The sequence below is a fragment of the Trachemys scripta genome, chromosome 7 (genome assembly GCF_013100865.1).
Source record: "Trachemys scripta elegans isolate TJP31775 chromosome 7, CAS_Tse_1.0, whole genome shotgun sequence".
Classification (NCBI taxonomy): Eukaryota; Metazoa; Chordata; order Testudines; family Emydidae; genus Trachemys; species Trachemys scripta.
Window position 1 is genome coordinate 81,199,741 of NC_048304.1, and position 15,707 is coordinate 81,215,447.

The following is a 15,707-nucleotide window of genomic DNA, read 5'->3' on the forward strand; positions in this document are numbered from 1 at the left end:
AAACATGTATAGTACTAGATATAAAGTTTTTGGGACCACTTCAGCAGAAAATCCTTACTTATTCCTGAGCTCTGTAAGCCATGGAAAGGCTCAGATGCTGGTTCCAGAACAGGTTGATCAATCCAGGCAATTCTATAGAAGGGCAAAATAATACCAGGCTGTACACATCTGTGCCAGGGAGATGTCAAGTTACTTGGAGGAGAATCATTCATAAAATAAGTTACACACTCTATTCTGCAATTATTTATGCTAGACCCAGTCCTAAAACAATTGCGGGAGTTGTGCCACCTGTCTAAGCAAGACGAGTACTGCTGGCATGCTGTTAAGCAGGGCTACCCTTCTTTGTTCAGTACCCTACTTTGACCAAATATAATTAGGTATTTACATTGAAGCACATTTCCTCATGTTCCAAAAGCCTGAGAGTCTGACTTACAAAGGTATTTCGGTGCCTAACAATTACAGACAAGTGCTTAGTGGGATTTTAAAAAGTGTTTAAGTTAGATTCCTGACTCCCATTGAAAAGCCCACCCCCTGCAAAAGAGATGTACAAATCATTTTTCACATACAGTGAAACTGATAATTTGTTTTTTCACCAGATTTATTAATTACAAAAATAAGAAACACCTTTGTGAAGCTTTTACAAAAGTCAGAACAAAATGTAATTTAATGAAACTTTTGCAAATTATGGTGATTTTGTAAAGTCAAACAAAATTTCACACTACAATTTTGCAAAATGTGTAACATTTCACAAATTCAATCAACAAATCCCACAAATTTTACCCAGTTTTGATTTGATGATAATAGGTTATTGATAATTCAGTGGTCAAATGCAGATTATAAATTTTTTGCTCCATGTCTGTAAAGGAGTATAAACACTGCAGCAAGCGCACAGGAGAGTATGTGACCCTCACAGCTTAAAACTGCATTGTCCTCTCATATATTTCTAAGTCAATTTATTGTGGGTTTTGGTATATAAGCTTTCTTACATTAGTAAAGCAATATTATTGTTTCATAAGCTCTATCCTGCTCTAAATCCCCTCTGCACCTGTTAGCCTAGGAAGCCTGCTGCAATGCAAAGCCATACAGGCTATTCCACAAGGAAAGTCCTCCTTCCTTGCAGCAAAGTCATAGCATGCTAGCACATGCTATGACCTCTTGACACAGGTGCTATGGGGAAACAAGTTCTTCCCCTGTCAGACAGGAAGTGGTAACAAATTTTAAAAGATCACATGCCATGCCCTGAAAACATCATCTCCCTAGTTAAATTCTGAGTGAATTTAAGCCAAGAAGTAGGGAGGAACATTGGGTTAAATATTTCCCCTCTTACTGCAAAACAACAGGAGGGAGGTGGGGGCACGAAAGTCTCAGCAGTTTTGTACAGGAGATGCCATACACCTCTTACAGCCATCCTACAGCTATAGTGATCAGTGGGAGACATCCCTTCACCCAACACAAAGTTGCTGTTTTTTTAAAAGAAAAAAACAACAAGCTCAGTAATTTCTGCTATCCTTCCACCTTTGATGAAACCACATAGTAGTTTATATACCTGTAGATTGAGGAACACTATTGCAGATATTTATAAACTACCTGCATCTCAATTTAGGTTTCAACTTAATTTCATGCACCAATGTGGTGCATGCACATTCTGGAATGCTATATATCAATTTGTGTAGATAAAGCCCTAGAGGGCCAGGGTAAGTGTAGTGAGCTACTTTAATGGGTGATGCATTCTTGGGCAGGATTTAGACATAATTTTGAAAGAAAGAAAAAAGAAAAAGAGAAAGAAAGAATACATGCACTGGAATCCCAGGCCTTCAACCTCAGGTCTGACTTCCCTGATCCCCATGGCAACAAGAGGCTAGTTGTGGACCCCCATGTAGCTGGTTCTACACAATGCAAGGATTTTTCTACAGAGAGAATCACCAGCTGACCAAGTATGCTAGTTTTCCAACCCCTTTGTGTTGATGAAGGGGCACAATGGAGCCAGAATGTGGCCAGGTATCTGGCTCCATGCTCCTGCACAAACTTGGGACTGCTTACCATTGGCTAGCTCTAGCTACTGCACCAGGTGATGAGCCATTTAAATGACTCTTCCTTAACTCAGGAACCACACTTACTTAGATCCAGCACCAGTGGAAATTCTAGCAGACCCCTTTTTTTTTTTCCTGTGCTGTCTGTTCATTTCTACTGGAGGACAAGTAGCCCCAGGAATGAAGAGGTTCATAGTGTAGTTTTGTGGTCTGAAATGGTTTTAAATGAACTAACTGTAAATAATATTCTTCTGTAAGGGACAAATCCAGCTCGCACAACTTCCTAGTACTGGGGCTGTTATAGTTCTGCTGCATAAGTGTGTGTGAGCTGGTCAGGAGTATAGAATGGAACTCAGCTCTCCAGGAGCCTGTGTAGGAGCACACAAGTGGTGGGTGAAGGCAGGGTACTGGTGGGAAAGGAAACATGAGAACAGAGCAAGTTAAACCACTGCTAAATGGATCCTCTGGTCTCACTCTTTTTCAGGGACACGTTACAGGGTATTCAGCCTTTGAGTTACAATAACCTCTATGAAGAACCTTGGCAGCTGCATCACAGGGTTGAGGGTTCGGGGAGAAAGAGCTTGTCTTTGCAGGTCCCCAGCTATTTGGGCTCTGTGTTGGACTAATGATCTGATCCTAAAAGCTGGAAACTGTAGCTATTCCTCAGCACCTTTTTACATTTCTAATATATCATGACAGTAAATTGCAATGGTCATTAAGCATCTTACACAATTTAGGATACTGTATTTTTAGGCCCCAGTTCACAAAGAAAGATTTAGGAGGTTAGGTGCTTTGCTTCCATTACATTTTCCATTTAAGTCAGTGAGCAGAATTTATATGCACTTTATTACAGAAACATAAAATGCACATATCAGCATGAAGATTTGCTTGCAGATATCAAAGTCTAGAATGTATTTCATTTTTTGCTGCAGAACATATTCAATTATTTAGAAATATTTAAAGTGTCAGGGGTTTTCATTTCTCACAGTTATTTTCCAAGAACTTGTGGGAACTCTGAAAATGCAGTTTCCCTAAACTGTTTTTTTCTTAGATCGCATAAATGCTGATATACTGTATCCTGGGGAATTTATATTTCACGTTGCATATAGATAGGACATAAGATAACAGGCATTACTACTACAGAAGGATCCAGCCTTTTCAGTGAAGTACATGCATTTGCTATGTATGAAGCTTGAAAGTGAATATGCTGTACAGTACAGTCACACCTGGCTGTGCTGGGCTTGGGTTTCCCTTAGATCGATGTATCTGAAAGCTTTCATTATCAGCTAGATATGTCATACGTGCTATATGATGAGGGATTATATAACATATAAAGACATACACACTTAATAAAATGGTTTCATGAACAGATAAGGGTTAACTAACTAGCTGTTTCTTTGTGGAACAACCAACTTGGAATAATCAGCTGCAGAATGGACTTTATACTATGTAAAATACAGTAACTGTACACACATTATATATGCAGAAAGTGATCACATCACCCAGGAAAAGCAACACTGGGATTAAATATCCCATTTAAGGAAACAGTGAAAAAAACAGCAGAAAGAATCAGAGCTCAGGGAAGGAATTAAGCTCAACAGCCCTAATTCAGCAGGGCATTTAAGCATATGCTTAAATCCATCCCTATTCCAGGGAACACTTAAGCACACACTTAAAGTTAAGCCTCTGCTGAAATTCCATTACATTCAGTGGAACTTAAACATCTTCTTAAATTTAGGGATGGTTTAAATACTATCATGAGTGGTGATGGGTTGTTGATTCTAGGCATACGTGAGAGTTAATCTTCTAGGTAGTCTCAAGTACAGATGTTGTAGGAACCCAATATATCAATTTTTCCCTAGCTGCTGTGGATTTACCAGTATGTTATTTTTGTTACGTTGGGGCCAGTCCATAACTTTCATTTTGTATAGAATAATACACACAAATGTAGTTTTAAAAAAGGTGAAATGTTAGATAATGTTATTTTTACTGCATGAAATATATTGTGCAAGATCAACTAATGCATCCCAAATTTAAAAAAAAACTCTGAACTCTAGTTCAATATCTTTTCTGATAGGATAGATACAACATAATTTTTAATAAATACATTATTCAAACAGAATACTGTCAAGGCATGTGAAACTTCATGTTACAGACAACAACTTTAAGACAATTCATATTTTATCCCTTTTCTAAATTAAACTCCGTAATGCCACTTGATGAACCACTATGTGCCAATAGAGCACTATGTTGATTAAAAAAATTAGTTAATAATTAAAATAATGTATTTATAAAGTAGATGTGTCATATGATGTTTGAAACAGGGCTATATCCATGATTCTCTTCCATGGCACAATATAAATATAATGTGAACAGATACTGCTGCTGGTGGTGGTTTCATGGTAAAGATTACAAAAGCTGGAGATAGAGCACCATTCCTGAACTTCCCTAGTACAAATTTACTATTGCTTGGTGGGGAAATGCCCCTGGTGATGTCCTTCAAAAATACCCTATCCCTGAAGAGAAGCAACACAGGTAAAAAAATCCCTCAATAAAATTATTTTGCCAGGAGAGTGGGGAATTTTCTGCCTCCAAGCACAAAATTAAGTCGGCTCCATTAATGTCCTAGTCCCAAGAAGAGTGCTGTTTACTCAAGAGGGTTCTACTTACAGCAGGTTCCAATTTCCATAGTGAATGTGTTGTTCCCAAAGGGATTAGGAATCTTTGTAAGGCAGTGATTATCCGAGCTAACTCCCTTTATAACAGAGTTGATCGACCTATTCAATAAATAATCACTTACAATGGTTTCAAATTACTGTAATTCCAATGACATCAGCGAAACTCCTCCTGCTTTACACTGCTGCACAATCCAAATCGGTCTCAATGAACGGCATGGGGCACCCTGGCTGTACTCACCAAGATAGTTTTAGGCTTGGCACAATGTACACCAACAGTAAGAAAATAGTTAAATTTTACTCAGACATACTGGGTCAAATTATGCCTTTATGCCCTAGCAACTCTGTTGACTTAAATGGAGCTGCATAGGTGTCAGAGATGGAAGAATATGGCCCATAATATGTCAGAAATGAGCTAACTAGTTTGTATCCTCTGTTTAGATGCTGAATACTCTTATTAGTGCAATAAATCCAGTTTAATATTGAATATATCTTTAGTGAATACTATTTTAAGTACATTTTTCATGACCAGATATTTATATATCCTGGCGATACAAAATGGAAATGTGGATCTAGTACAGTACCTCTGGTCATTTAGGATGCATTTGAAAAGTATCTTAGCATGAACGTGAAGCTTTAAAAGAGTGAAAAAGCTATACGAACAGGAAAAACTCTGGGGAAGCATATTATTTTATTAACTGTTTTCTTTGTATTTGTTTCTTTGACCAAACAGGTCTGCAGCCTAATTTATACATTTTGATAAGGGAACTCAAATTTGCTGGCCCAATTCATTGTTATACCTTGCTACACCTTGTGTAGTCATTTACATCAGTGCAAATAAAGTCAAAACAATTCCACTCCGATCAGGCATCTTTGCACTGACCTTGTTCTGGAGTGCATGATTACACAAGGTGCACGGCAATGGTGAATCAGACCCAGCAGTGCTCAGGCATCACAAGGCAAAAATCAAACCTGGCTAAACACCTGTGGGAGAATTCTCTTTGCAAAAGGGAATTTTCCAGTGACACAGAGATGGAATAGCTGTTCTTACACTTCCTTCTCCCCTAGTATAGGCTAAACTGTCTGGGTGCTAGAATCCCTGTGCCTGGCTGCTAGAACAACATATTTGGGCTTTTGGCAGCCCATGAAAGATAAAGTAACCCAAACATTGATCTATACTGAAATTACTGGACAAATTGATCACATGAACCCAATAAACAGTTCTCTACTAAGGTAACACTTAGGTCTGGTAATTTTTATTTACCAGTAAGTAATGAGAACAACCAGTTAACTTTCATGAACACAGTATATCAAATCTTACTAATAGTATTTTGTAAATCCAACATCAGGATGGTAGTTCTCAAGTTTACCCAGCTGTAATTAAAAGAATTTATCACCAGCTGGAAACCTGTGGCTACTTGTTTTATATAAAAATCCTCCAAGTAACTAAGCACATGCCCCAAGAGACTGGCAAATTCCTTAAAAACACTTCACCGAGAAACTGGTTGCCAAAACAAGGATTTGGCTCTAGTAGCAGTCATGAGTACACTGGGATTACGATATAAATTCTTTATACCTTGCTGTGGCTTTGTGTGAGTACTAACTTTAGACCCTTCTGAGGTACACTACATCATTTTTTTTTTTTTTTTTTTTAAGTGAGGGGCAGGATTGGGCTTGTTAGCTGAGTAAAGTATTTGGACATCCACTTTCAGTTGGCTTTTTAAACACCCACAAAAACAATTTTATTTAAGAACAGACTGTGCACTAATCAGCAATTTGTTTTTAAAAATGTGTAAGACATCCAGAGCCTATCTGAAAATGTTTCTGAATCCCAATAAGAACATTTCTTTATAGTCACAAAACCTCGAAGATTACACTTCAAATGCCATATTGCACCTTGCCCAAGCATGGAATGAGAAGAAGGGTGCTGTGTTGAGATATAATATACGAAGTCTATTAAGAATATTAATTATAATCCTTACTCAGACTAATCACCCACTGGTTTCCTGTTGGATTCTAGGGAAGTGAGAATATACTTAATTCCCTTTTTAAAAAAATGAAGAACAGAGAAGTTAAAATAAAAAAATCTGATTCTGAAAATTAACATACCTGATACAGCAAGAAAATCGTCAATGCTTGTAATGTCATCCACAGCTTCAGTAAGAACATGTATGCGATTCTCCCATGTGCTCTTATATATTTCCATGCTGTTTTTTACCACCTGGCTTTTTGGTCTGGCAGCAAGAGCTAAAGCTGCATTAATAACCTGCAGAAAATAAAATTATATTCTTGATTTCATCTGAACTAATAACTAAAATGCATAACAGATAATAAAGCAGTATTTCTGATTTCTGAGCATTAAAGATATTCATCCTTTCCTTATATTCAAAGGAGGAATACTTGTCAAATATTGTACACGTTAACCTTCCTGTTAACTGAATTAGAGTTCAGTTGTAATTTTAATTGAATAGGACTACAAAATGTTCTTTAATTGGAGAATTCATAACATAAGCAATTCTGTTTAGTAACATGCAATCTATTTTTGTCAGTATAAGATAGTTTCAAAATATTTTGATGTACAATCCCACTTTATTAGGTACAAATAAGCTTTTACTACATAATACAGAATCAGAAAGATGTATAACGTCACTACAGTTTGGGGTTTATAAACCCTTAAGAGTAGCACCTACGACACTGTAAATTACCTTCACTGAAGTTTTCAAGGCTTAGACATGGTATAGGGAGGAGTATACAAGCACAAGATATCATATTATCCCTGCTATGTATTCATCAAATGAAGAAAAAAAAAAGAGCACCAAACAAAAGACACTTGAAGAATTAAACAAAATAAAGGATCATATTCTACATCTCAGTGTAATATGCTGGCAAAGTAGATTATGAAAAAAACATACAAATTGGAAAGAATTCACAGCTCTGCTCCATTGTGATCAAGTGGTTATAGCCGAGCAGTTCCTGGTTCTAAATTCAGCTGAAATGCCTTCTCATTGCATGATCTTAAGAAAGTCTCTTGACCTTATGCTGGAGTGTACCCAGGAGAGTAATAAAAAAAACTTGCACTAAAGCTGATAGACTCCTTCCCTGTTTTAAGTGTTTTAAAATATTTCTTCCCTAGACACAAAGAGCATATAAAATTTAAAGTAAAAAAATACATACTAAATGTATAATATCATCAACTTTTGCAGGAGGAGGAAAAAAACAGAATCCTGAACTTAGTTCCTGGCAGACAAAAAGTTTCTCATTTCACATGTACATGAATTTCAGATGAAGGAGTGTAGAAGAGTGTCCCACCGGCCAACATGTCCTGACATGGCTGGGTGAGGCATAGTAAACTTTCCTCATCTAGCAGCCCTGCAATGGTTTGTTTCTTGTTGTTTCTCAGCCCTCCAACCATGTCAATTAAAGGCTATGTCTGTTGTGAGCTAGGCATGTGGTTCCTAGCTTGCACAGAAACACTTGTGTTAGCTTTCATCTGATCTAAAAATCGTAATGTAGCCATGGTTGCACAGGCAGCGGGGTCTAGCTTCCCCAAATACATACCTATGGGGTCCAGGCATGTTTGTATTCACAGCAGCTAGCCTGTGCCCCCACTCACCATTGCCTGTGCTACCACAGCTGCACTACTGTTTTTAGCACGCTAGCCATGCCTCCCAACATGTCAAATGCCTAAAGCAGAACATCCCCCACAGGGCTCCCCACTGTCCCCTCCCCACCAGCATTTTCACCACTGGTCTCCCTCCTCTATGGCTCTCCTCAGTTCTCCTTCCAATTGACTCCTATCAGGCCCTTCCATGAGATCACAAACTCCCAGCCTCTTCATTTCTAGGTCTCCCCCTCCCAGATGAGCTTTCTCTCTTTTATACAGTATCCTGATCCATTCACAGCTGTATCCAATAACTTCAATTAAGCTACTCAATCAGGACCAGCTGGAAGATAGCTGCTTCATCACAGGCAAAGCTGAGCCTGACTTCCCTTGGCGGGCCAGCCAGCATATGACAAGGAGTACATTGGTTAATGAATAAAATAGCAAAATATACTATAATAGATGAACTATGAACAAGTTTATTACTAATATATATGACCTACTGTACTAACCTACAGTATGGCAGTGCTACATTGTACATTAGGGAGGCAATCTTAAATAATACCCAATAAATGAATAAATATGTTAAAAGACCTGTTTCATTGTACATGAAGGAAAAGCAATCAAGAGGTCTCCACGCTATTCAAATTACTACTGAACCATTCTGTAGATTTCCAATAAAAATCTCCCTACCTTGACTTTTCACTAGTGTAAATCAAATTCTACCCAAAATTGCTGAATATAAAAAAGGGACTGTTATTAAGGCGAATTCACTCTCTCCCCTTGATTTTTGGCTTACTAATTCCACAATTATATTATCTGTTTATATTATATTTCAAGCTCATTGACACAGGGATTTTTGCCTTTCTATATACCAGTGTAGCACCATCAACCGCTAACAAGAAATAAGTGTTTATTAAACTTTTCAAATTTAGAAAAACATAGTTATACAATTTTTAAAAGGGCAACTGATTTAACTCTGATAAAATATAAGAACTATGCATGAAGGGAAATAATGCCAAAAACCTGAGAAGTTACAGTACAAAAGTCTTCAGATCTGAATGTTTTTGTTTAAAATCATGATGTCCTGTGTTTTCAACAAAAAATATCTGCCAATAATTAATTGCTTGATTAACAATTAAGATGACATGGACTCTTCACAGAAAAAAATACTTTACTGAAGCAAAAGCTGGTGATTTTATTATTAAGCAGCCCTTTCAATAATTACAAAAAATGTAGTTTCCTTGCATGTAGTGCTGTACAGATTTGTCATTCAGCGTGTAAAGAAAACTCTTTATTTCATGCAACTTCCTTTAAACAAAAACATTGACTTTAGAAATTACAGGTTGTTGTCACAGCCTTCTCTGATGCCAAACAAGGACTGCCCAAGCCATATTTATTATATTCTAAATCAGGGATCAGCAACCTTTCAGAAGTGGTGTGCCGAGTCTTCATTTATTCATTCTAATTTAAGGTTTTGTGTGCCAGTAATACATTTTAATGTTTTTAGAAGGTCTCTTTCTACAAGTCTATAATATATAACTAAACTATTGTTGTATGTAAAGTAAATAAGATTTTTAAAATGTTTAAGAAGCTTCATTTAAAATTAAATTAAAACGCAGAGCCCCCTGGACTGGTGGCCAGTCTCGGGCAGTGTGAGTGCCACTGAAAATCAGCTTGCCGCCTTTGGCACACATGCCATAAGGTTCCTACCCCTGTTCTAAATATTAGATGTGGGTCACTTCAGAGCAGGCATTCTCAAAATCTGGGTTCATGACCACCTTGCCCTTCTCATATGCCTAAATGGGAGGGAGTGCATCTTGCAAGATCTCAGCACATTTAGGAGGGAGGGCTTCCCAGTATTGAAAATGCGAAGTACCACTTTTTTAGCACTAGCTAACTCCTAGACAGTACTAGAGGGGAAAGTGAGTAAGCTAGCTATAAAATTATCCACATTTAATATTTAGAATATAATAATGTTACAGAAATAACATTGGTAACTTAGATTAAAGGTTGCTTTAATGTACCTTTTCACGTGATTGCAAACACTAAAAAAGAAGTAAATCACCAGTCACATTCAAAGCCAACATAATGCCAATCGCCACGCATAATGACAAAAATACAAAAGGAATCCTACAAAAAGTGGAAACAGACAAATTACTAAGGATAAGTACAAAATAATAGCACAAGCAGTTAGGGACAAAATCAGAAGGGCTAAGGCACAAAGTGAGTTGCATCTAATTAGAGATATAAAAAGCAATAAAGAAGAGGTTCTGTACATATATTCAGAACAAGAGAAAGGTTCACTACTTAGTGGGGAAGGAGAGCTAATTATGGACCAACACCAAGGCTAAAGTGTTTAATGCTTACTTTGCCTCAGTCTTCATTTAACAAGTCAGTTGTGATTAGATGCTTACACAATTTATATTAACAAGGTGGAAGGAATATAAGACATAATAGGGAAAGAACAGGTTAAAGAATATTTAGATAATTTATATGTATTCAAGGAGCAAGAGCCTGATAAAATTCAACCCAGAGTACTTAAAAGAATTAGTTGAAGATATCTCAGAATCATTAGTGATTATCTTCAAGAAATCATGGTGGTCAGGGAATGTCCAAGAAGACTGAGGAAGGACAAACATAGTACCTGTCTTTAAAAAGAGGAACAAAGAGGACCAGGGGAATTATAGACCAGTCAGCCTCACTCTGATACCTGGAAAAATATTGGAGCAAAATATTAATCAATTTGTAAGCACCTAAAATATAACAGGGTGATACACAATAGCCACCATAGATTTTTCAAGAAAAATCATGCCAAACCAACCTAATTTTCTTCTTTGACAGGTTTACTGAACTGGATGGGGGAAGCAATAGACATGATATATCTTGCTCTTAATAAGTCTTTTGATACAGTCCCACATGCCATTCTCATAAGAAAACTAGGGAAATGTGGTCTAATTTAAATTACTATAATGTGGACACAAAACTGGTTGAAAGACCGTACTCAAGGAGTAGTAACCAATGGTTCGCTGTCAAACTAGGACATGTCTAGAAAGGTCCCATAGGGGTCTGTCCTCTGTCCAGTACTATTCAAAATATTTTGATTAATGGCCTGCATTATGGAGTGGAAAGTATGCTTATAAAATCTGCAGATTACCCCAAACTGCAGATGACACCAAGATGAGCTTGCTAGCACTTTGGAGAACAAGATTACAATTCAAAACAATCTTGACAAATTGGAGAACTGGTCTGAATGAAATCAACAAAATGAAATTCAATAAAGAGAAATGCAGAATATATTTAGGAACAAAAAAATCAAATGCACAAATAAAAAATGGGAAATAATTGGATATGCAGTAGTATTCCTGAAAAGAATCCGGGGGCTATAGTGGATCACAAACTGAATATGTGTCAACAATGTGATGCAGTTGCCAAAAAAAAAAAAGGGAATATAATTCTGTAGTGTATTAACAGGTGTATTGTATGTCAGACCCGGCAGGAACTTGTCCTGTTCTGCTCGGCACTGAGAAGGTCTCAGCTGAAGTAGCGTGTCCAGTTTTGGGCAACACACTTTAAGAAAGATATGGACAAATTGGAAAGAGTCTGGAAGAGAGCAAAAAATGATAAAAGGTTTAAAAAACCTGACCTATGATGAAAGGTTAAAAAACTGGGCATGATTAGTCATGAGAAAAGAATGCTGAGGGGGGATCTGGTAACATCTTTAAATATGTTAAGGGCTGCTATAAAGAGGACTTTGATCAATTGTTCTCCACGTCCACTAAAGGCAGGACAAGAAGAAATCAGCTTAATCAGCAGCAAGGGAGATTTAGGTTAAATATTAGGGTTTTTTTGTTTGTTTGTTTGTTTGTTTGTTTGCTTGTTTGTTTAACTATAAGGAAAATGAAGTACTCAAATAGGCTTCCAAGGGAGGTTATGGAAGCCCCATCATTGGAGGTTTTTAGGAACAAACACTTGTCAAGGATGGTCTTGTACTTGGCCCTGCCTCAGCATGGGGACGATGGACTATAACACTTCTCAAGATCCCTTACAAACCAACATTTCTATGATTCCATAAGCCCCACACTGTCACAACACTCAAGCACATATTGTCATCCCTGCATACAGTTTTAATTTGCAACATCAGATTTTAGTTAATGCAGGGTCTCATTCTTTATTATTATTTTGATATTCCATTGCTACTAAGTCTTCTTAAATGAGTCCAGGGGTGCTGAGGCCACAAAACATTTAACTCTCCATTATGATGCACTGGCTCTAGTGAAGGCACTGCAGCACAGGCATTTTTTTTCCAAATAGTTAAGGTGGAACATTTATGGTTATTAGGATTCATTTTTATAAAGATAAGTGCTCAGCATTTCCATCAGTTATAGTATTACCTTTGGCACTAAACATGCTCTTTAAGTAAATACTTCATGGTAGGTATGACATACAAAGAATAGCACATTATCATAACACCAGCCTTAACCACCTTCTATTTCCGCAGGAAATTAAATATGTTCCCTTGCTTGTAACTTTCATAGAATCATAGATTTTAAGATCAGAAGGGACCATTATGATCATCTAGTCTGACCTCCTACACAACACAGGCCACAGAATCTCACCCACCCACTCCTGTAAAAAAACCCTAACCTATGTCTGACCTACTGAATGCTCAAATCATGGTTTAAAGTCTTCAAGGTACAGAGAATCCTCCAGCTGCAGAGGAAGGCGAAACCCCCCCAGGGCCTCTGCCAATCTGCCCTGGAGGAAAATTCCTTCCCGACCCCAAATAGGGCGATCAGCTAAACCCTGAGCATGTGGGCAAGACTCATCAGCCAGACACCCAGGAAAGAATTCTCTATAGTAATTCAGATCCCACCCCATCTAACATCCCATCACAGACCATTGAGCATATTTACCGCTAATAATAAAAGATCAATTAATTGCCAAAATTAGGCTATCCTATCATCCCATCCCCTCCATAAACTTATTAAGCTCAGTCTTTAAGCCATATATGTCTTTTGCCCCCACTGCTCCCCTTGGAAGGCTGTTCCAGAACTTCACTCCTCTGATGGTTGGTCTAATTTCAAGTCTAAACTTTCTGATGGCCAGTTTATATCCATTTGTTCTTGTGTCCACATTGGTACTGAACTTAAATAATTCCTCTCCCTCCCTGGTATTTATCCCTCTGATATATTTATAGAGAGCAATCATATATCCCCTCAGCCTTCTTTTGGTTAGGCTAAACAAGCCAAGCTCTTTGAGTCTCCTTTCATAAGACAGGTTTTCCATTCCTCGGATCATCCTAGTAGCCCTTCACTGTACCTGTTCCAGTTTGAATTCATCCTTCTTAAACGTGGGAGACCAGAACTGCACACAGTATTCCAGATGAGGTCTCACCAGTGCCTTGTATAATGGTACTAACACCTCCTTATCTCTACTGGAAATACCTCGCCTAATGAATCCCAAGATTGCATTAGCTTTTTTCACGGCCATATCACATTGGCGGCTCATAGTCATCCTGTGATCAACCAATACTTTGAGGTCCTCCTCCTCCTCTATTACTTCCAATTGATGCGTCCCTAGCTTATAACAAAAATTCTTGTTATTAATCCCTAAATGCATGACCTTGCACTTTTCACTATTAAATTTCATCATATTACTATTACTCCTGTTTACAAGGTCATCAAGATCTTCCTGTATGATATCCCAGTTCTCTGTATAGGCAATACTTCCCAGCTTTGTGTCATCAGCAAACTTTATTAGCACACTCCCACTTTTTGTGCCAAGGTAAATAATCAGAAGATTAAGTAAGATTGGTCCCAAAACCGATCCCTGAGGAACTCTGCTAGTAATCTCCCTCCAGCCTGAGGGAAATGAACTGAAAGTTCATCTTTCAGTATGACCCGTTGTAGTCTCCCCTTTAACCAGTTCCATATCCACCTTTCAATTTTCATATTGATCCCCATCTTTTCCAATTTAACTAATAATTCCCCATGTGGAACCATATCAAATGCCTTACTGAAATCGAGGTAAATTAGATCCACTGCGTTTCCTTTGTCTAAAAAAATCTTTTACCTTCTCAAAGACGGAGATCAGGTTGGTTTGGCATGATTTCCCTTTTGTAAAACCATGTTGTATTTTGTCCCAATAACCATTGATCTCAATGTCCTTAACTACTTTCTCCTTCAATTCTTTTTCCAAGACCTTGCATATTACAGATATCAAACTAACAGGCCTGTAGTTACCAGGATCACTTTTTTTCCCTTTCTTAAAAATAGGGACTATGTTAGCAATTCTCCAGTGACACAGTACAACCTCTGAGTTTACAGATTCATTAAAAATTCTTGCTAATAGGCTTGCAATTTCATGTGCCAATTCCTTTAATATTCTTGGATGAAGATTATCTGTCATCCTGCCATTATCCCTAAGCTCCTCATTAGCCTCATTAAAGACCGAGGCAAAGTATTTGTTTAGATATTGGGCCATGCCTAGATTATCCTTAACTTCCACTCCATCCTCAGTGTTTAGCGGTCCCACTTCTTCTTTCTTTGTTTTCTTCTTATTTATATGGCTATAGAACATTTTACTATTGGTTTTAATTCCCTATGCAAGGTCCAACTCTACATAGCTTTTAGCCTTTCTCACTTTATTCCTACAAGTTCTGACCTCAGTAAGGTAACTTTGCTTGCTGATCCTTCCCATCTTCCACTCCTTGTAGGCTTTCTGCTTTTTCTTAATCACCTCTCTGAGAGCTTGCTCATCCAGCTTGGTCTGCAGCTCCTGCCTATGATTTTTTTCCTCTTTTTTGGGATGCAGGCTTCTGATAGTTTCTGCAACTTTGACTTGAAGTAATTCCAGGCCTCCTCTGCCTTTAGATCCACAAATTCTTCAGTCCAATCCACTTCCCTAACTAATTTCCTTAATATTTTAAAGTTAGCCCTTTTGAATCAAAAACTCTAGTCATGGATCTATATTTGTTTATCCCTCCATTTGATTTAAACTGAATTAGCTCATGATTGCTAGAACCAAGGTTGTCCCCTACAACCATTTCTTCTATGAGGTCCTCACTACTCACCAAAACCAAATTTTAAATGGCATCCCCTCTTGTTGGTTCAGCAACTACTTGGTGAAGGAATCCATCAGCTTTCACATCCAGGAAAATCTAAGCCCTTTTATTATTACTAGCACTTGTCCTCCACTCTATATCTGGGAAGTTAAAGTCTCCCATGATCACACAATTCCCATTAGTATTTACTTCATTAAAAACATTAAAGAGGTCTCTATCTATATCCAAATCAGATCTTGGTGGTCTATAGCACATCCCAAGCACTATCAAAAACCTTTCCTCCTTATGTCCATTCTCCTACCAACGGCTGTATCCTTTCTTCATTTTCTTCCCTC

The 15,707-nt window shown here is 37.7% G+C and overlaps 1 protein-coding gene across 1 annotated transcript in view; it reads right to left on the reverse strand.

The window, feature by feature from the left end:
• The window catches only part of CTNNA3 (catenin alpha 3), a 960,805-nt gene that overhangs the window by 251,995 nt on the left and 693,103 nt on the right, over positions 1–15,707 (reverse strand). The window contains exon 11 of the mRNA XM_034775301.1: positions 6,815–6,971. Within this exon, the coding sequence (XP_034631192.1) occupies positions 6,815–6,971 (157 nt within the window). The remainder of the gene's footprint in view (positions 1–6,814; positions 6,972–15,707) is intronic.